The sequence below is a fragment of the Trichechus manatus genome, unplaced genomic scaffold (assembly GCF_000243295.1).
Source record: "Trichechus manatus latirostris isolate Lorelei unplaced genomic scaffold, TriManLat1.0 scaffold00071, whole genome shotgun sequence".
NCBI lineage: Eukaryota > Metazoa > Chordata > Mammalia > Sirenia > Trichechidae > Trichechus > Trichechus manatus.
In genome coordinates this window covers 7,879,228-7,899,851 of record NW_004444007.1, presented here as the reverse complement: position 1 = coordinate 7,899,851, position 20,624 = coordinate 7,879,228, and the positions used below count along the sequence as shown (strand labels likewise).

Here is a 20,624-nt window from a genome sequence, read left to right as displayed (position 1 = left end):
TTTAAAATAGTAATATTTTAGTCACCATCTTGTTATTAAAAAACATTTTGTAACAAAAATATTAACCAATAATTGAAGTTATGCTATTCTTCTGCAATCCAAATTCTAAATTAAAATACTTCAGACCTTTCGTGACATTGCACCTTCCAATCCAATTTTTCATTTTCAGAACATTAATTTTTGGTTCCTAGAGACAGTATCCTTTTATTTAAATTAGGGTTGGACAAAACATCTGAAAAAAAAAAGTAAAACTTTAAATCAATTAGTAACCAAGGCCGGTAATTTTTACATTGATATGTCTTTACTTACCTGTTTCTTATATACTGTATATTCCTTTTTCTCTCCAATTTTGGGGAGGCTATATTAAGGGTTTTTTGGGTTTTGTTTTACCTTCCCTTCCACGGCATTTTCTTCTTGCATGGCTGCTTTGGTTGTCAGTAGCAACAAGAATTACCGTGAAAGCTCAGCCATTTCATTTGAAGATACCTAAATAACCCAGTTTGATGAAAGTAAAGGACAGAAATTTGAAACATTACTGATAACGGTCGGTGTTCCGACCGGCCGAAAGGTCCTAGATGGAAGAGATGATTTTAGTACTTCTCTTCTCGATTAAAGCCTTTCCTCTTTAAAATATTCACTTTACATTTTGATGTGTATATCTGTTCGTATAATTTAAAATCAAGGGAATGAGGCCTTTTAGGGGTAATGTTAGAAGAAAAAAAAGTTCTAAGTCCAATTTGATTCCACTGAAGCAGTAATTTGAATTAGTGATCCAGAATGATTGCTCTGTATTTTTAAAGGCATATATTATATTTGCCTGTCGTGTTAGTTAGGTTGCAAACAAATCAGTGTCTTGTTTTATTGTTGTTGTTAATTTTAAAAGCACTCACCATGTCTTGATGTAGATACATTTCTTAAAATAGGATAACGAAATATACCAGGTACAATCTAAGCAAAAAGCTGAAAATAAATCAAAGCATAAATAACAAATTACATTCTGGATCATGTATTAAGAAAAATTATGATTTGGTTATGCATGAGAAGCAAAAATATAAAAGGATACCATTTCTTTAGTATTCCTTAATAGCCGATTTTGAATCATCTAATTTATCAGGAAAAATATTTTGAATGCTTTTAAATCAAAGGTAAGACAACTCAATAAAGAATAGCAAACATCATTATTTTCTAACCAGTTGTATTAGTGCCCAAGCAGCCAAGCAGTTCTGTATAGTTTATTTTCTTCTTATAATATCTTAAACATGAGTCACATTTTTCCTACTGAACATAATATATCCTTAAATTTTATGAGCTCAATATGTATACCTCTTAAATAGGTATAAAACCTCTAGTATAAAATTTTAGCCAATAACCCACACCAACTGAAATTTGCGTTTTTAAAACTATACAAAACTGCATTTTAAATCGAAGCAATGTTAACCCTGGAAGAGATGACTTCCAGGAAGTTTCTGAGGTCTCTTCTCCATTGATGCATGAGGAAATTTTCATAGGCAACCATCACAATTGTCGTGAAAGTTGTCAAAGATAAATGCCTTACATGCATCTTTTGTGGTATTATCAACTCCACTAAAGTCTCATATACTTTGGACATGTTATCAGGAGGAACCAGTCCCTGGAGAAGGACATCATGCTTGCTAAAGTAGAGAGTCAGTGAAAAAGAAGGAGACTCTCAATGAGATGGATTGACACAGTGGCTGCAACAATAGGCTCAAGCATAACCATCGTGAGGATGGCACAGGACCAGGCAGTGTTTCGTTCTGCTGTGCATAGGGTCGCTATGAGTTGGAAGTGACTCAACGGCACCTAACAACAAACTAGAAAGCACTAAAATAGAATTCATTAATAGCACATAACATAGAAACGTCTGTCTCATTTTCTCTTGATAACCTGTTTCTCTACAGTCATCGTAAGGTGGTCACGATAGTAAATGCATATGTGTGCAACATTGCCAGCGATGTCACTCAGTTATAGCTTGCAACTCCAGAGCCTTCTCCTGCGACCTGTCCAAGAATCACTACTTCAGTCCATCTACAGATTCCCAGTGATATTTTGTGCTTTATTAGATGTAGGTAAAAATAATAAGCACTCACATGATTGGATGAAATTGTGGCTCACATAAACCAGAGAAACTAAGCTATTTGAGGATTACTTATTTCTCTCCTGTTAAGCACAGGTTTATGGATTTGGAGCCAATTCTGGGCTTTAGACAGTGCTAAAGAAAATGAAAGATAAGAAATCTCAAGGACCCGCACCCTCTTATTATCCAAAAGTACCCGTATCTTCTAGCGTAGAGTGTGATTTATTATAAAGGATTATAAGATGTCTGAATGTTGGCCCAAGCATAATCTTTGAAAAGGAAATAATAAAGTTCTGTACACTGAGAGTGCTGTTGCAGTTACAAGACCCAGATTGGAGTCACACGGCCTCATGAGCAAACAGTGCAGCATGACACACGTACCTCCTTACAGGTAACAAATGCCAGGTACATGCAGGAAAGAAAAAGGTCCTCCGTAACACTGTCCTTCTATCTTCCAACCCTAAACTTCAGCAACAACTCTAAACTCTCAACCTTAAATTTTATGCTATATTTCTCATTGTCAAAAGAGATCATACTATCCTTGCAAACTATTCACAGACAACTTTGCAACTGTGCACATATGTAATGCTAACTTCCAGGACCAGAGACCTTATGAACGATATTTAGAGTAAGAATGTGGATGACCCCTATTTTCAGTACATTACTTTAGAGGTATTGAAGCTATAGAAGAGTTCTTCAGCCTCAACACAAGGTTAGAGAACAGACCATTTAGCAAATCTGCAAATTATTTCTTAATAATTTTATAATTTTCCCAAGAAGTAACTGTTTCAAAAAAAACACTTTGCCTTAATTAAGAAGTGAAAATATACACTGGAATGCCTTAATTCTTGGCCTTACATAGACACTAATGTACCATGAATCTTTCAATTCAGCAATGATTTTAAAACTCAATCCAGAGGACAGAGTACCTTGAAATCATCATTCTCTCTGTGAAACACCATGATATTCAATTGAAATCATGAACTTGGGACAATTTAACCAGTAGAAACTATTACCATAGTAAATGTATACAATATAAAATCAATTTATGAACACCCATGTACATTTTTTTTAAAAAGCTAAACAAGTAAGCATGAGCTGTGATTTATGTTTTTCTATTAATTAACAATGGCTCTGTTATTTGTTGGCATGTAAACAACTGGCAAGTAATTACCAGATGTCTGCTATATGCTAACCCTAAAATAGGAGGGACCAAAGGCTTTGGAACTATTTTGGGAGCACGAAGCTTATAATTGGAAAGGCTATCCATGGAGTTAGTTACTGTGAATTCAGCAACGATACCTTTGACCTTATGCGATCTTCCATAGAAACTAAGTTTGAGAACTATGATTTATGAAAAGAAGGCCAAAGGTTATTGTACAAGAACATTCTTTTGGCAAAGTAAGCATAAATTCAGAGATTTCTAATTATTTCTTCCTTCTGTATACATTAGCACAAATTTAAACTGTGGTGGACATATTTCCTAAAATGTCAGAAAGAGTCAATAATATTTCCAAAGGCAGCCCTAGCCTTGTGATCTGATGATGTTATAATAGGAAAACAATGTCATTAGTCTACCAGTTAACTAGTAACCAGTTGCCACTGAGTTGATTCCAACTCTCACGGTGACCCCATGTATGCAGAGTAGAATTGCTCTCTAGGGTTCTCAAGGTGGGACTTTTGGAAGTCCATTGCCAGGCCTGTCTTCCAAAGAGCCTCTGGTGGGTTTGAACCACTAGCCTTTTGGTTAGTAACCAAGCACTTAACTGTTTGCAGCACCCAGGGACTTCTACATTAATCTACAAAACGATTAGAGATATTGACCAAATGAAAGGTTTAGTTTTAGTATTTAGTTCACTCTTGTTATCCACATGCAAAACATCTATGGTAAATCCTTCGTCTCAAATTGGCTCTCCTCCAGTATCTAGCAACTACCAAGGTGGTCTCCAGATTTAGTAAATGTATGAGTTAATGTATGGCAGAAAAGGAGGGCTTCTGAATAAAATATAATTAGGAAAAACCCATTTCTTCTCCAAAACCAAATACTGCATTCCAAAGCTAAGAAACCATTTGTGATTATTCATACCTCTTTTCCTTTCCATTAGAGTTAAGAATGAAGAGTTGACTTAACAGTGTTTCATCAAACCAAACTGAAACTAAAATTCTTGATAGCATCCGCAAAATAATATTCAATGAACACACAGATGCCTGTCAATATTTTAATACATATCTTAATCCTTCATCATAGCTGGGCTGTTACATACTCCCTTTCCTGACTGTACTAGGAATTTTATTAGGAATTCTATTATGACCATCATTATCTGTCTAATTATGCACTAGTAGAAATTGTGATGAAATCAGAAAGTGTAAAAAGAATCTTTAGTACATTAAAATGGAAAACTTCTATATCTGATTATTACTTAATTGAACTCTATACCTCGTAACAGACCTTTTTATTATTATTATTTTTTTTTTTTAGTGACTCAGTATACATTTTGCACCTGATTTGCCCTGGCAGGTTCATGAGGATGCACTATGCTACTAGTATTTTTATATAGCTATAGTCAGTGATTAAAATAACTCTGAAAGTTTTTCAGGCCGAAGTATCTTTGGGGACTGATCATTTATTGCTTCCTGGGAAAAGTGGAAGATCTTGGCCTTGGCAATGCTGACCCCTCATCTCCCTCCAGGTTGACTATGGTGGTAAATCAGAGGTTAGAGTCTTGGTTTGTGCTAGTCTCTGGGGAAACGCATTCAAAGCCTCTCTCTCGGCTTCTCCCAAAGAGAAAGAGCACATACTGGTTTGGTGCATGAGTTAAGCCATTTTTTCTAGGGTGGATATAACTCTAGAGAGATTTTCCTTGGGCATATGTACATCAGAGCTTCAGGTTCCACTGCTCCCAGGGCCTCAGGAATACATGAGAATCAACCCTTCCTCACAGCCCAATGATAAGAAGCAAGATGTAAGTTTGGGTACTGGATAGTGAAAACGAAAAGTGCTTACCGTAGACTCTCCTTGGAGTCTATTCGGGCCCAAGGGGCTGAGGATAAAGCAGTGCTCCATGAGATTCAGCTTAACTAAGATAACAATTAGGGGTCACTCTAGCTCCTTCGGAGCCCTGGTGGCACAGTGGTTAAGATCTTGGCTGATAACGGAACGGTTGGCAGTTCGAATCCACCAGCTGCTCCTTGGAACTCCTATGGGACAGTTCTACTCTGTCCTATAGGGTCGCTATGAGTTGGAATCTACTTGATGGCAACAGGTTTTGGTTGGTGTTCTGACTACTCTGCATACCTATACCAATCAGAGGCTTTGGGGAAATGAGCGCTGGTCAAGGGAAGGATTTTTGTGTTCCTGGGTTTACTGGCCCTTATTCCATGTGTCAGCATAAGTAGGATACATAGTGGTGGAAACAATGCAGTATGCTTGTGCCTTTCCTTCTTATCCCAAGACATATGTGCAGGAAAATGTATAAATACATAGCAAAACGGAGATGAGTTTACATATTGAAAACCAATCAATACAAAGACAGTAACTCGGTATAAAATTGATACAAAACATTCTCCCACTGGTTTCTTTGCAGAATTTTCTTACACTGGGGCATAGAGGACACCTATCTGCACTCCATTCGCAATGCAGCTGGATACTACCTTCATCAATTGATGACTGATCTTTAAAACGTAAGGACTAGTCAATGGAGCCCTGGTGGCGCAGTGGTTAAGAGCTACGGCTGTAAACCGAAAGGTCAGCAGGTCTACTCTGTCCTATATGGTCACTATGAGTCAGCATCAACTCGACAGCAATGGGTTTGGGTTTTTTTTTTTAGTCAATAATAAGGCAATTTCAGCCTTTGTTAGAGATTATAACTTGAAACTGCCTTGTCTAACTTGGAATTGTCCATTCAAAGCCCACCCAACATAGCTAGATCAAACTGAATCAACAGAAAATATTTAGGTAATATTTGTTAAGCTGCATATAGAACAGCTTTCCAGAGACTGCACTTTAGAGCAAGGGTCTCATCTTATGCGGAAGGATCGCCTACGAAACAGCTTTATAAAATCCGCCACTTCCTTCATAATAGAAATGTTGCTGAGGCCCCTTTCATTCTATCATTCACTGCCACTCTACGGACCAAGTCTTCTTTGAGAACTACATGCAGGAAAATCCTTTTCTTCCCCCAAATAACTGCTACTTTTTTCCTAACAAACAACACGAATTATGCGAGCAATAACATTTCCCTTTTTCCTGTGGTTACCAGAAACTAAGAGTTAAATCTGTAAAACATTTTTAGGATTCCATGGCTCACACATCTGGCAATTAATAATCCTCCTTGCCAACCCCTTCTAGCCTGTGTTAATTCTATGTTCTTATTTTATTGCATTCATTCCTAGAAGCCACTTCAAATTCTTCCCCAAACAAAGCAGGGCACAAATAGAAAAAAATAAAATCAATTCTATTGATCTTTTAAGGTGTCTTCTAAAAAATCAAAAATAGAAGTTGAGTGGACAGAGACTTCCACTCAGATATTGGTCAAGATTTATTCTTCTTTGGAGCCTGGTGGTGCAGTGGTTAAGAGCTCAGCTGCTAACCCAAAGGTCAGCAGTTCAAATCTACCAGCTGCTCCTTGGAAACCCTATGGGGCAGTTCTTCTCTGTCCTACAGGTCGCTAATAGAAAAAAACAAAATAAATTCTATTCATCTTTTAAAGTGTCTTCTAAAGAATCAAAACTAGAAAGTGACTAGACAGAAACTTCCACTCAGATATTCGTCATGATTTACTTAAGTACATATTTTATATAAGACAGTTTATAACAATAAAACGAGAGGTCTTCATTTGTACTAGTATAGAGACAGTTTCTCTCTACAATTCCTCCACGCCTAAACGTTTATAACGGGGATGATAAATATGCAAAGATATTCATTGCACCGCTTTTTGCAAAAACAACATATTGGAAAAACCCTAAAAATCGATAAATAGGGGATTATTTAACTATGATACATCCATACAATGGCACACTATGCACAATTTTAAAAAATAAGTCAAGTTTCATGTACTAAGAACAGTTTTCAAAATGTAATTATTTTATGACAAAAAGATATAGAATAGTTTATACTTCATGTTATCATTTGTACAAAAAGTAATATTTTTGGAAATGCTTAGAAATCTCTGTAACAGTGGTTGCTTGTTGGAGGTTGGTACTCGGTGACAGGAAAACAAGGAAGTTAGAAAGACCTTCGTGTGTGTGTGTGTCTCAAAAATAAGTGTATAATTAAAATAAGAATGAGAATGGAATGACTAATAAAAAATATGTGCTACTACACTCTTTCAAAGTATTTTATTACAATACTGTTTTAATATTTCCCACAAATTTTTTTATGGTAACAGCTACTCCAAAAACTCTAATTCAGATTTCAAAATTCTCACATGCTCCTTTCTCATAGGCCACAGGTCTAATAAAAAAGCAAACGTTACACACAAACACACATACTATATGTATACGTGTATAACAAAAAAAAAAACCCATTGCTTACAAGTCGATTCCCACTCATAGCTACCCTATAGGACAGAGCAGAACTGCCCCATAGGGTTTCCAAGGAGCTGCTGGTAGATTCAAACTGCCAACCTTTTGGTTAGCAGCCAAACGCTTAACCACTATGCCACCAGTGCTCCAATATGTGTTTACATATATATATATACACACTTACATATAATAATGGTTACACTAAAGATAGTAAAAGATTAATAAATTAAGCAATTCTTAAAATAAACTGTGAGTCTTTCTTACAAGTAATAAGGACCCCACATCCATAAAAAGTAGACAACTGATAGGCAGGGAGCTAGGGTGATAACAGATACCCTATCAAAATGGACAAATCTCATCCCATCCTCCCAACATCAATCAGTTACTTCTGGTCCTGGAGGAAAGCAGATCTAAGATGGGAGCACAGTGACCTTCACTAACTCATTAGAGAATTCTTCTGGGAAAGAGTAGGGATCAGAGCATTTTAGAACCAAGCAACAGGTCAGATTCTGTAGATGGGATTGCCAGATCATTTACTCAGCATTGCCATCCAGTCTCCTCCATTACCTACTTACTACCCAGTAAAAGACAACTGGCCAATTGATCAAAATTACAAATGTCATGTGACCTCTTCTAAAACTTTATACTGCAGAAATACCAGAACACATGCAAAACAAAACATATGCTCAAGGTTGCTTATTTTGGAATCTCTTGATTTAATGGAAGATTAGAATAAACATAAATTCTGCCAGTAGGGGACTGGTTGGTAAATTATGGTGCGCCATGCAATGGAATACTATAAACCCATGAAAAAGTCAGGAGGCTCACAATAACCAACTTGACTTCATAGACATGTACAGAACACTCCACCCAACAGCAGCAGAGTATACATTCTTTTCTAACACACATGGAACATTCTCCAGAACAGACCATGTTTTAGGCCACAAAGTAACCGTTAATAAAATATAAAACATCAAAATAATACAAAGTATTCTCTCTGATCACAATGTCATAAAAGTAGAAATCAATAACAGGAGCAGTGAGGGGGAAAAAAATAAAATACATGGAAACTGAATAACACCTTCCTAAGAGCTCAGGCTGCTAACCAAAAGGTCAGCAGTTCGAATCTACCAGCCATTCCTTGGAAGCCCTATGGAGCAGTTCTACTCTGTCCCATAGGGTGGCTACGAGTTGGAATTGACTCAATGGCAATGAGTTTGGTTCTTTTGGTTTTAAAAACAACTAGGTAATAGAAGAAATCAAAGAGAGAATAAAACATTCCTAGAATCAAATGAGAATGAAAACACAGCATACCAAAACCCTTGGGACACAGCAAAAGCAGTGTTCAGAGGGTAATTTATAGCAATAAACATACACATCTAAAAAGAAAAACAGGCCAAAATCAAAATGTTAGCCCTGCAGTTCGAACAAATAGAAAGATCAGCAAAAGAAGCCCGCAGGTGCCAGAAGAAAGGAAATAATAAAGATTAGAGCAGAAATAAATGAAATAGAGAATGGAAATAATCAACAGACCAAAAGTTGGTTCTTTGAAAAGATCAACAAAATTGACAAAACCATTGGCCAACCTGACAAAAGAAAAGTGAGGAGACTCTTCATGTACTGATGGTATAGAAGTATCATTAAGAAAGGAAAAAGCAAGATGCAGAACAGTGTGTATAGTACACTCCCATTTGTATAAAATTGGTGGGGGAAGAAGATATATAGGAATTTGCCCATATGTATGTAAAATATTTTTGGAAGGTACCGAAGAAACTGATAATACACATTGACTCCGAGAAGGGTAACTGGGCAGCTAAGGGGATAAACGTATTATCTATTACAAAAGAAATAAATATTTTAAAAGATTGATGGGGGAAACCCACACAAAATTGGTGGGAAAGGGGCAAAAGTGTCTGTGTGGGGTGGAGGGTGGGGGTAGTGAGGGTCGGGCCATCAGAACCTTCCCTCTTTCCCTTTGATCTGCTCCATGATGAGTGCCCAGTCCCTGTGATGAATATCCTCCCTTCCTCACTCACTGAAGGATACTGCATGGAATCACTCAACACCACAGGATTATCATCTTAAAAGCATGCAGTTGATTCAACTGATTCAAAATGAATACAACACGGACTCTACAATAAAAGCACTAAATAGAAATGCTGGACAAAAAACTTGCTACAGCAGGAGAAAAAACAAGCCTACATTTATGAAAGCTTTTCAAAGAATCGCCAAGTAGCAAATGCAGTGTGGTTTCTGGGGCCAAGCGCCTCATTAGTGCCAGTGTGTATGCGTGTGCATGCTTTGAAGTAACCAAACACCGAGGCAGGCGTTTGAGGGCACATCTAGCAGCTGAACTTACAGAGACTAGAGTGCTTCCCTTTACTTGGCCTGACCTCCCAGCTTGAGACGTACTAGGATTTCTGATCCATAAAGGTTAAGACCTACCAGGATTAACTTTCTGAGGAGATCTTAGGAAATTAGTAGTTCTTAATAGTATTATATAAAGATCAGTTCTAATGGGGAAAAAGATTGAAAGAACTAAAAGTAATTTCTTTGGAACTTAACTTGGAAGACTCCACGTAGTCCACAACTACCTGCTTTAAAAGGTCAAACTTCTTCAACACTGATTTTCAGTTTGATATTCTGCATTCCAAGACCACTTGAAGTTACCCAAAGCACATGGTGTTCTTAAATAACCTTTTCAAGGAAAGTGGTGGTCGAATAATCTTATGCAAAAACTTCACTTCCTAAGAAGGCTTTGGGGATTCAGGCTTGGTGTTGAAAGTAGTTACAAGATTATCCTCTGCCTTCCTTTTATTCCTACCCCCCAAAAAGAAGCAAATTCTGCATCTCACCCCAAAATTAGGGGAGGAAGCTAATAAACATTAAGACAGTGAAACATGCCCAGCTCTATTAAGCTGGCCCCAGAAATCTGGACAGCACAACTCCCTTCAGATTGCCAGTTATACCTGGGGTGCAAATGATTGTACAGGTATTAAAAAATTGCTTTATGTATAAAACCTTAACTTACATTCAATAAAGTTTGTCAATAAAGGTTGCTGATGACAAATGGAAGGGTATTCACAGGAATAACCTCTTTGTTGGGAGGACCACTGTGTATGACCTTCAAACCAGATTCCGGTCTTTCTCATTTCTCTTGGCTATTTTAAAGAAAGTGTTCAAAATCTACAAGGCTGAAATGGAGCGTTCTGAATCCAAATAGGAGCAAGAAATGAAACATGAAATTTAGAAATTTACTAAATATCAAAATTGTCTGCTTAAACTAAGTCTTGCAGTTGGAATGAAGAAAAAATTAAGTTAATTATCTGCTCATTATTCTTTCCAGTGGTCCCAATCATTAGCTAGTAATATACATTATCCAACTAAAATTTCTTTTATCTTATTTAACAACTCCAAAAGACTTCAGAGTGAATGACTGTTTCTCAGTTACTGTGTTGCTTTTTTTGGTTTATGTTGCCTTAACCTATGAGGTTATCTAAAGATAAGAATAGAAAATTTTCACTTTACATGGCAATTGTTCAGTTGTAGCCTTTACTAACTTAAGGGAGGAAATGAGGTTCAGAACTAATATAACAAAGTCAAGCCACTGGTGTAAGTTTTACATCATTCCAGTTATCTTTATCAGAAACATGGCAAAACATCTACATTTTGCCTGGTCTTAAGGATAAATGATACAAAACTACCCCAATTCACGTAATTTCCTTCAGAAGCCACAAACTGCTCTCTGACAGCCAAAACACTCAGAAACTGAATAGCTGTGTTGAAACCTGGAACCAGCTGTATTTTGAAATTTTCTTCACAGCTCCATAAAGTGTTTTCAACAGAAACGTTGTCATAAGCCACATATACAGCCAAATCTCCAAGTTAACAGAGAGAAAATATCTAGATCTTATATATGTTTTCCTACATTAAGGAAGTTCTCAGATGGAGTTTAGAACTGGAATGTACTTTAGAAATCAGCTTGTAAAATTAAATAACTGCAGCTGAGAAATGTTAGAGAACTACAACCAAAAGAAAAACCAAACTCATTGCTGTCAAGTCAATTCCGACTCATAGCAGCCCTATAGGACAGGGTACAATTGCCCTCTAGGGTTTCCAAGGCTTTTAGGGTACAATTGCCCTATAGGCTTTCCAAGGCTTTAAATCTTTACAGAAGCAGACTGCCACATCTTTCTCCTGCAGAGTGGCTGGTGGGTTCAACCGCCAACCTTTCGATAGCAGCCAAGCACTTAACCACTGTGCCATCAGGGCCCCTGTTAGAGAACTAATCACGTGCAAAAGTCAAGACTTGAACCCAGGTCTCCCCAAGTTATCTAGTGCTCTTTGGTAAGAATTGTTTCCATAGCATACACAGCTTTTTAAAATATACAAATCCTGAGAAATCTTAATTACAGAGGTCTCCACTTGGTAGGCGTAGAGAAATTGTTAATATAACTAAAATGAAATGTGCATTGAGATGGTGGGAAAGTTAATAGAATAGAATAGAAAAATGACAGAGCAAGAAACATAAATATTTCGTGATGATCCCTGAGTGATTAAGGGATTGTGTGCTGTGAATGTATACAATGTAACCATCAGCATATGAACATATTAAGCAAATTTCACCTTACAATAAACAGCCACATCAATAGTCAATAAAGGTAAAGCCCAAGACAATTAGATAATCAGATTCTGAATTTTCAATATGCCAGAAATCTATTTATGAGTCAAGAACACAAAGCAAAGAACAGAAAGAAGCCAAGGGTATGACCTACAACAGAACTATGAAAACACAACCTGCCTATTTCTGGAACAGGTCATACAGGTCAAGAATCTTGGGATAGAGGGGTGGTGTGGGCAGGAAGCAGGAGAACTCCTATGTCTGTGCGGGTAGCATCTCTGGTCCTTCCTTCCTCAGTCCCAGAGGGGAGGACGGGAAGTCTCCTGAATGAATGTGGCTTTGAGGCCAGAGTGAGCCACAAGGGAAGTGTAGCAACTCTAGCACCCTGCCATGTTAGTCGGCCTCTCCAAACAAGCCCTTGAAAAGGGATGTAGCAAGTGAAAATGAAATGCAGAATGTTATGTAGAGACATGTATATTTGACTCACACGAATACAGTCAAAACATCTTACAAATGCTCAACCAAATGAAATAGACACTCACCAAAGTGTTGCTGCCTAGGGCATGAGATCTGATAAATAATATAGTAAGAGCACCACTTTCCCCATCTACACACTCCCTTTCTCAGGGATAAATCAGGAGGTTCTGTGTAGAGGGTGGGAATAGTTTCCTTCTGTTTCGCTGTGCTGATTTAAAGGAAAACATGTGAATTATTCAGAAAAATGAAAAACAGAGCACTTTGATAAGGAAGGGAAAATGTTTCTCCGGAGAAAGAACTCTGAGATTATCTAAGGGTCAGAAAGGAGAAAACATCATTTACGTTAAATTTTCTGGAAGCTCTTTGGGATTTTTATAGGCAATCCATGACTAGATTTAATTGTTCAAGAATAACAATGCAATTTCATAGAGGCAAAGATTTTAATTTCATAAAGGCTTTCTTTAGAAAATAAAGAGTTTTCAGAGATATTCCATCTGTCCTCATGAGCGTCCTTTTGGTGCAGTTCTGAGCTGACCTCTCGCTCCCACATTCCTCTACCTGTTTATATCAAAACAAAGGCAGGCAGAACTCTGAACTGACAAGAGACATTTGGACCATCTGAGATTCTGGAAAAAGTGAAAACACACAGAAGGACATGTCCACCTGGGAACTTACAACCCTGCCATCTTCAGTACTACAGGTAAAGAACCTTTTGGCCCTTTTCAATGTAAAGGAATTTCATTTTATTGCAACATAGAGAACCTTGGAACCATCTTTAATTTTGGCAATATAGACTCAAAAATTTATACACAGCATGCCGAATGAACAAAAAGCAAGGGGTATGTTCCAACCCACAACAGTTTTAGCTGCAGTATTTTTTTATATTTCTTTAATTTTATCAGATACATGTATGTAGTATTTACTCTGTGCCATGAATAGTTATAAGTGCTTTACAAACAGTAACTCATTTAAGCCTCATCTTGGTATATGAGGTATGTACTATTTTTTGTCCCTTTTAGAAAAATAAAGCACAGAAAGGCTGAGTGACTTGCCCAAAGTCATAAAGCTAGTAAGAGGTGAAACTGGCATTTAAACCCAGGCAGTCTTGCTCCAGAATCCACGTTCCCTGCCATTATGCTGCCTCTTAAACTTTCATGCTTTTGCCAGACCTAAGGTTGAAATAAACTGATGTGCACAGTATCATCTCACGCATTTTTATAACATTTTCATCTAAAAAATTAATTCACATCATGTGGCAGTTTCCTCAGATTTGTAAGGAATAACAGGAAGGAAAAGGGAAATACTATCAAATACTATATGTGACCATATTGCATTCTTTTGGAAACAAGATTAAGGTATAAAAAAACAACAAAATAGTGTTCCGTATCTTCTAAGAAAGGTACTGTGCAGAAAGAGAAATACTAGAAAATACCTTGAATGTTTAAATTTTGTAATGCCACCGTAACTTTGAAAGGTCTTTTCACTCACTCAAATTCAGAATGGCCAAGCTAGTTCATAGTAGAGAAAACTTAATTACATAGTAAAGAGAAACAGAACAGCTCTTAGAGGCTCTTCCTGGGGAATTCCAGAGTCGCTGAACCTCTAAGAATCCAAAGTGTTTTCTCTTGAAATTCTTCAGTCCATCTGGCAGAGTGCACAAGTACTCCTACACCTCTCCCGACTGCCTGCATCTGCCTGCCTTCTCGAAAGGTACACTCCACTGCTGCTCCAGGCCTGCTGCCAACGCAGCCCTGTCCTGGGTGGGGCTCAGGGACTGCATGCACCTCACAGCACTTCAACACTCACTATGGAAGTGTCCTACTAACTAAGACAGCAAAGAAGGAAGAAGCTGTCTCCATTCTTGCAAAGAAACTACTCATTTCTCATTCAGGAGGGTTGTGTGCTGGGGTGTGGGTGTGTGTGTCTGTCCAAGAGAATGGTCCTCTCTTCACCCTTTGGGTATCAGTAGTCTGACGTCTCTTTAAATTCCACACCTGTGATCTCTGGCTATGTAAATACTCTGACACCCAGGTATAACTGGCACAGGACTAAATTCCACCTGGCACCTATCTTCTTTCTGGCCATCTTCCCTTAAACAAAATGCTAGGTAGGCTAACCAGTGGGGAGACAGTAATCTGCCTATCTCCCTCCAACAAGATGCAATGGCCGACTTGCAAAGGGTCTAGCTCTGTGGCTTGCATATAGCAAGCAGACAAACATTAGACACTTCACTTTTCCATCCCCAACTCAGAGATGTCAACCTATGACCGTCTCTCTTCCTCCTCAAAAATTAAGCATAGATATCACATGTACTTCTCAAAGATTAACAAAGTTGAGGGAATGCCTAACTTTCCTAAACTTGAATTTCCCTGACTCCTCACACTGCTGACATACCTCTGAAGTAGGCTCCTCCTTTTCTCCTCTTGCTTTCTCTACTCCCCTAAGCCCCTCCCTCATTAGGGCAACAGAACGTACATCCCAGTGTGGAACGTAACTTAGTTCCCATCATCTCGCCAGGCACGCCAACATAATACTCTAAAGATGTCCCAGAAATGTATTTCATTGTTTGGGGATGGTTGGTTGGTTGTTTTGGGGCAGGAGGGCAAGTGGGGATACAATTGGAGCTCCAGATAAAACGCTAAAAAATTCTTCTCAAGCTCTTGTGATGTGGCTCTGAATTTCACCGTTAAAATATGTGATCTTGGCAAAGGTAAAACGAGTATTCTGATCTGGCACCTATCACACGATGTTGACAACTTACAGAACTTCGGAATGGTGTTTTTTTCAGGGGGTTATTTGATTATACTGGGTGGTCCATTTAGAATAGTCAATACACCTCACTTCAAAAACAGACTTAGAAATGGGCCACTTTACATGACAGCTATGGGTAAGGATTTTATAAGTGCTATGAGGTTCGGGATTTATTTAGTGTAAATACAGTCTAGACCCATTATCTTACCTCCATCTCAGAGCCTAGAGCAAAGAAAGGAGTGAGCCTGCCGGGCAAACAGGAGATGGAGACATTGGGTACAAATGCTAAAATGAGCATCCTAGGAGGCTCTCTGAGAACAACAAAGCTGCACCTTAATAGAGGTGGCTCAGGCTGTGAGGGCCAGAATAAGGAGTCAGGGATTATACCTGAAAAGTCACACGCCAGACCCACACAGCCAATCCTTGCTCAGTACCAAGCTCTCTGGTGTGTGGAGTGAGGCCATGAACGATGGTGGAAAGCCCCACCTCGCAAGTGGCTGAAGGCCCCAGGGATGATACTCACGCTGACACTGTCCCCAGGACCGGCGAGCCCAGCCCCAGCAGCAATCAATCCTTCCTCCATAACGGCACAGGCCAGTGGACGACACTATTTGTCTGGGCCACCTACCGAACAAAAAGATCCAAAATAAATAAAGACACTATTGAAATTAAATATAAATTTCTCTTTTTTGTTATTTTAGAATTTTTTTAAACCACATCCAACAATTTCCTACTAACTCCTTCATGCCTGAAGAAATTTAGGGATCAAGCAGCCTCACAGAAATAGTTCTGTTATGATCTAATTCCAAATTTCAGACAGTTAAACACACATATATATCTAAGAGACAAGAAGTGGAGGCAGATTTTTTCTTAACTGTAAATAGCACCAGCTAAAATCAAGAATTCTCAGGGCTGCTACTCACAGGGTGGTTTTCAGGCTGGAAATAAAACAGATTCCTCAAAGGTAGGCACCTGTTGGGGAGGAGGGGCACTTTTGAGTGATTCATCTAAACTGGCAAGTGTTAAATAATACAGGACATGTCAATGAAGAAAATAATTCATTTCTGTCTCATTTAAAGGGTGAAAGGGGAAGGGGCATAAAGAAGGGATCAAATGAAACAGAGCTCTTTTTGAGATATGATTCTGACAGAAAGCAGTCCCAGAAGAAAGAAATGTACTAGAAAAGGAAACCTAAATCAAACCAAGGAGAGTTTAAAGTGTACCTGACATCTCAAGTGTCTTTGTGGTTTGAAACTTTCCTGCATCAATAATTCATATTATTTTCCTCTCTAATGCAAATAAGGAGCCCCAGTGGCACAGAGGTTAAGAGCTTGGCTGCTAACCAAAAGGTCACAGTTGGAATCCACCAGCTGCTCCTTGAAAAACCTATGGGGCAGTTTTACTCTGTCCTAAAGGGTCGCTATGAGTTGGAATCGACTAGTAGACAACAGCTTTTAATGTAAATAAGGACTAAAGAAAGTGCTCAGTTTCGGGATACTGATTTATCCGCCAGATTCCACTCTTGACACCTTATTTGGTAAATTGTTTCCTTGTTTAGATTCACATCTAAACGACATTTTGGGGAGAGCGCAGGGGATTGACATTTCAACCGGGTGTTTTAAATACCTTTTTAAAGCTATATGAAAATCGTGTGCATAATCAGGTGATGTATTTCTTGTTGGAAATATGTGTACAAGAAATGCACAACACATCCATGTGTGCCTCGGCAAAGAATTGCTTTAAAAAATAAAAAAGTCTTGCCTCTGGCCGCTGAGCCACGGTTTCTTAAACTCTCTTTATCTCTTCAACTGCCCTTTCCCTTACCTCTCCGCTAAGCCCCTAGGCTCAAAGTATAAAATAACCCCGAACTTTCCATTTCCTCCAGCCAGGTGGTAAACAAGCAGCTGTGCTTTTGCATCTCAACGCTCCACTGGTTCCCCTCTGGTCCCTTCCAGGTACAAGAAAGCCAGTCTATCGTGGAATTGATTCGTTCCAAGATTGCAGGGTAAACAGCTGTGGCATCTTTATTTGGGGCTGCGCAGGGAGATCCATGGCGGGGCAGAGGGAGGAGTGTCGCTGAAGAAGGGTGACTGGGTGGCCCTGTGACCCAGGTTAACTCCCCTCCCCCCAACCGCGCCCCGGGCTGCGCCTGCTTCAGTTTCTACAAGAGCAGCAACGAACGGCGCTCCGGGACAGTCCGGTCTGTAACTGCGTGGAGTGGGGTAACCGAGCACAGCCTCCCGAGCGACACACGCACACACGCACACGCTCACACACACACAAACACACACACACTCACTCACTCACACGCCCGAGCGGATCCGGCCGCAGGGTGGGGAGAGGGCGCCGCGCGCCGCCGCCAGAGGATCGGCTGAGTGACAGCGGAGACGGAGTCCGGGACTGTTGGAACCTGTCAGAGCACGCAGCAGTCAGGCTGCCCGAGGTCTCAGGAGCAGTGTGCGGGCACACTCACACAGTAGCGCTTCCCCCTCCTTGGTCCTTATTTTAAGTCCTCCTCCCTCAAAAATAAGAACAAGCAGGGAGGCAAACAAGTCCCCGCTCGTAGGCCAGTCGCTTCCCACCCCTATGTGTGACCAGCCCTGACAGATTTGAGCTGGGATTCGCCCCAGTAAATGGAAGTTTTCCCCACTGTAGAGTCGTCTAAATAATTTCCCGGTCAATGGATGGCCCGCGCATCGCCTTTGCTTAGGGTGCTAAAGCTCAGGGTCGCGATCTTGGACTCGAATATCTCTTGTCCCCCAGGCTAATTCGCGCGCCTGGAGCCGGGGTGGGCGGCTCGCCCCCGCCGCGGAGCCGCCCTCCGGGAGCTGCGACAGGGTTCTCCGATTCACAGGGAGCAGGCAGCCGCTAGGAGTGACTCGACGGCTCTCCTGTCCTGGCGCAGCTTCTGGGCAGGGAAGTCTCCTCTCTGACCATGTAACTCCCGGGAGAGGGGACCCCAGAGCAGGGAGCCTGAACTCAGCACGGGAAGGAGGAAAAGAGGGGGAGAGGGCGCCCCAAGGTCCAGCTCACCTCCCGTCGAACTCGGCGGCCGTCTGCAGGTAGAGCGAGGACGCGAGCACCAGCGCCAGGAGGAAATCCATGCTTGGCGGCGAGTCCCGGAGGCAGCGCAGCCGAGCGAGGGGAACAGGTTGCGGGTGCTGTGCGCGGAGTTAAGGCGCGCTCGCCTCCTCAGCTCCGCTCTCCCGCGGCGACTGTAAGCTGCGGGCCCCGGGAACCCCCTGTCGTCGCCGCCGCCAGAGCTGCCACTCCCGGAGGAAGGCGGCGCGGCGCGCAGCCGGAGCAGGTCTGCCGCGCGGCGCCGGTAGCCCCTGCGGCTCCCTTGCCGCGAGGGAGGCGCTGCAGGGGGAGCGGTGCTGCCCAAGGGGAGGGGCGCGGGAGTGGGGGCGCGCGTGCGCCCGACTCGCCGCCCTCCCAGCCCGGGCTAGGGGTGAGGGCGCTCGGCCTCTCCCAGGGGCCTGCAGAGCGGGAAGGCAACGTCTTTTGGGGACCAGCCAAGCGGGGTGAGCCCCAGGCTGGGAGAAAAGTTGCAAGCCGGGCCTGGGAGATGGAAAGCAGGGTGCTGAGCAGGAAAGGGTGAGCCGGGAAGGAAGGGAGCCTGGGGCGTAGGTGCGCGCTCTGCGGATTCCGCCCGAACAGGTGGTGACCACAGGGACAAACCATAGATTTTGCCGGAGGGCGAAGAAGCCCAAGACGCGAGAGGTTTATGGGGCTGGAGCTGAGCAGTGTCTAATTCAGTGAAACCACAGCACGACTTGGACAAATTAGCAAAGGCAAACTCCGGGAGTTGCTTCTCCCACAGAGTTGGCAAAGACATAATTTTTATTTTGTAACCAACCGAAAGAAATGTTTGGCCCGCCAGTCGAGTGTTGAAGAAGAAACGTGCAGACTGTTTTTCTATCTCCGCCAGCTCAACTCTGAACACATTAGGAGAAATAGCAGCGGCTGCCCCTCCAGGGGCACGTGCCTGCCAGAGACGGAGGCTGTTACTGCTAGACAACGCTGCGGTGCCTGATGTTGTGGAGGAGATCATTTAGACACCATTGTAAGCAGTCATTGCTTTATTGTTGCAAAGTAAAAAGTATTGTGCTGAAGAACTGTGTTCATATGAAAACACACAATCGTTATCTTAAAATGCGCTTTAAAGCATTTATCAGATCAAGTCATCTCTTCTCAAACCCTACTTCGAATAGCTCCCCTGTGCAGTTATCTGCTGTCTCGCCTACCACTGGACCTAATCTATTCTCTTTCCCCAGTCCATGGCCTCCTCACCCTTTCTGGCACACTCCAGGCATGCCCCTATCTTAGGGCAATTGACTGGCTGTTACCTCTGCCGGGACCCAGATTATTGGCATGGCTCACATTCTCCCTTTTTTTTTTTAAGTCTTTGCTCAAATATTATCTCTTTGACCAAACCAGCTATGACTGCCCTGTTTAAAATTGCAATCTGCCCGCTACCCTATTCTGCTGCCTTTTCTCCATACTCCTCATCTTCTAGCTTACTATATAACTTGCTTAATCTTGTTTGTCTTCTTTCTGTTAGAATACAAACTCTACAAGGGCAGGTATCTTTGTTTAGTGCCTAAAACAGTGTCTGGCACATAGTGGGTAGTCATAAATGTTTGTGGAATGAATTTGTTACATGAAAAACTTTTTCCATCTTCATTTCTTTTTTGAGGTTTCTACAACTTCACGTTTTTAATGGAAAGTTCTGTGGCAGAGTGACCTCACTCTCCTGATCTTTCAGGGTGTGTAAAAACAGGCATTTTCTGCAACAAAAGGAAAAATAATGGTTTCAACTTAAACAACTCTTTGACTTCCAAGTTGTTTTCTGTTAGCAAAACAAGTTTCTATTTTAACCTCAGGAAATATCCATGCCAACTCAGGCTTGGGACATTATTTTAGGCAAACAGCTTGGTGTCATCCATTTCAGATCCTTCTAATGAAGTCCAAAAATGTGGTTATCAAAATATTTTTTCTGCAGAAAATCAAATTTTGTAAGGGTAATGTAGGCTTGGTTCCAGGCTTCAGAGGCTACTCCTTAGCCATTTTCTTTGCTTATTTGATCCTCGTTTGAGTTTGCAAATAAGCCCTACCGGAGCAATGGATGAGTAGGGAGAAAAGGCTAACCTACAG

At 40.9% G+C, this 20,624-nt stretch overlaps 1 protein-coding gene across 6 annotated transcripts in view; it reads right to left on the bottom strand.

The window, feature by feature from the left end:
• Positions 1-18,812, bottom strand: part of NPNT (nephronectin) — an 80,217-nt gene extending 61,405 nt beyond the window's left edge. For 3 of the 6 annotated variants that reach the window (XM_004380212.1, XM_004380208.1, XM_004380209.1), the window contains exons 1-3: positions 18,691-18,812; positions 18,501-18,658; positions 15,991-16,091 (exon numbers count right to left, since the gene is read on the bottom strand). In XM_004380212.1, the coding sequence (XP_004380269.1) occupies positions 15,991-16,091; positions 18,501-18,571 (172 nt within the window). In that variant the 5' untranslated portion in view covers positions 18,572-18,658; positions 18,691-18,812. Of the gene's footprint in view, positions 1-15,990; positions 16,092-18,500; positions 18,659-18,690 lie in introns of those variants that run through there. The other 3 variants (XM_004380211.1, XM_004380210.2, XM_023734771.1) reach the window with 2 other exon arrangements.
• Between the last annotated feature and the right edge of the window lie 1,812 nt (positions 18,813-20,624).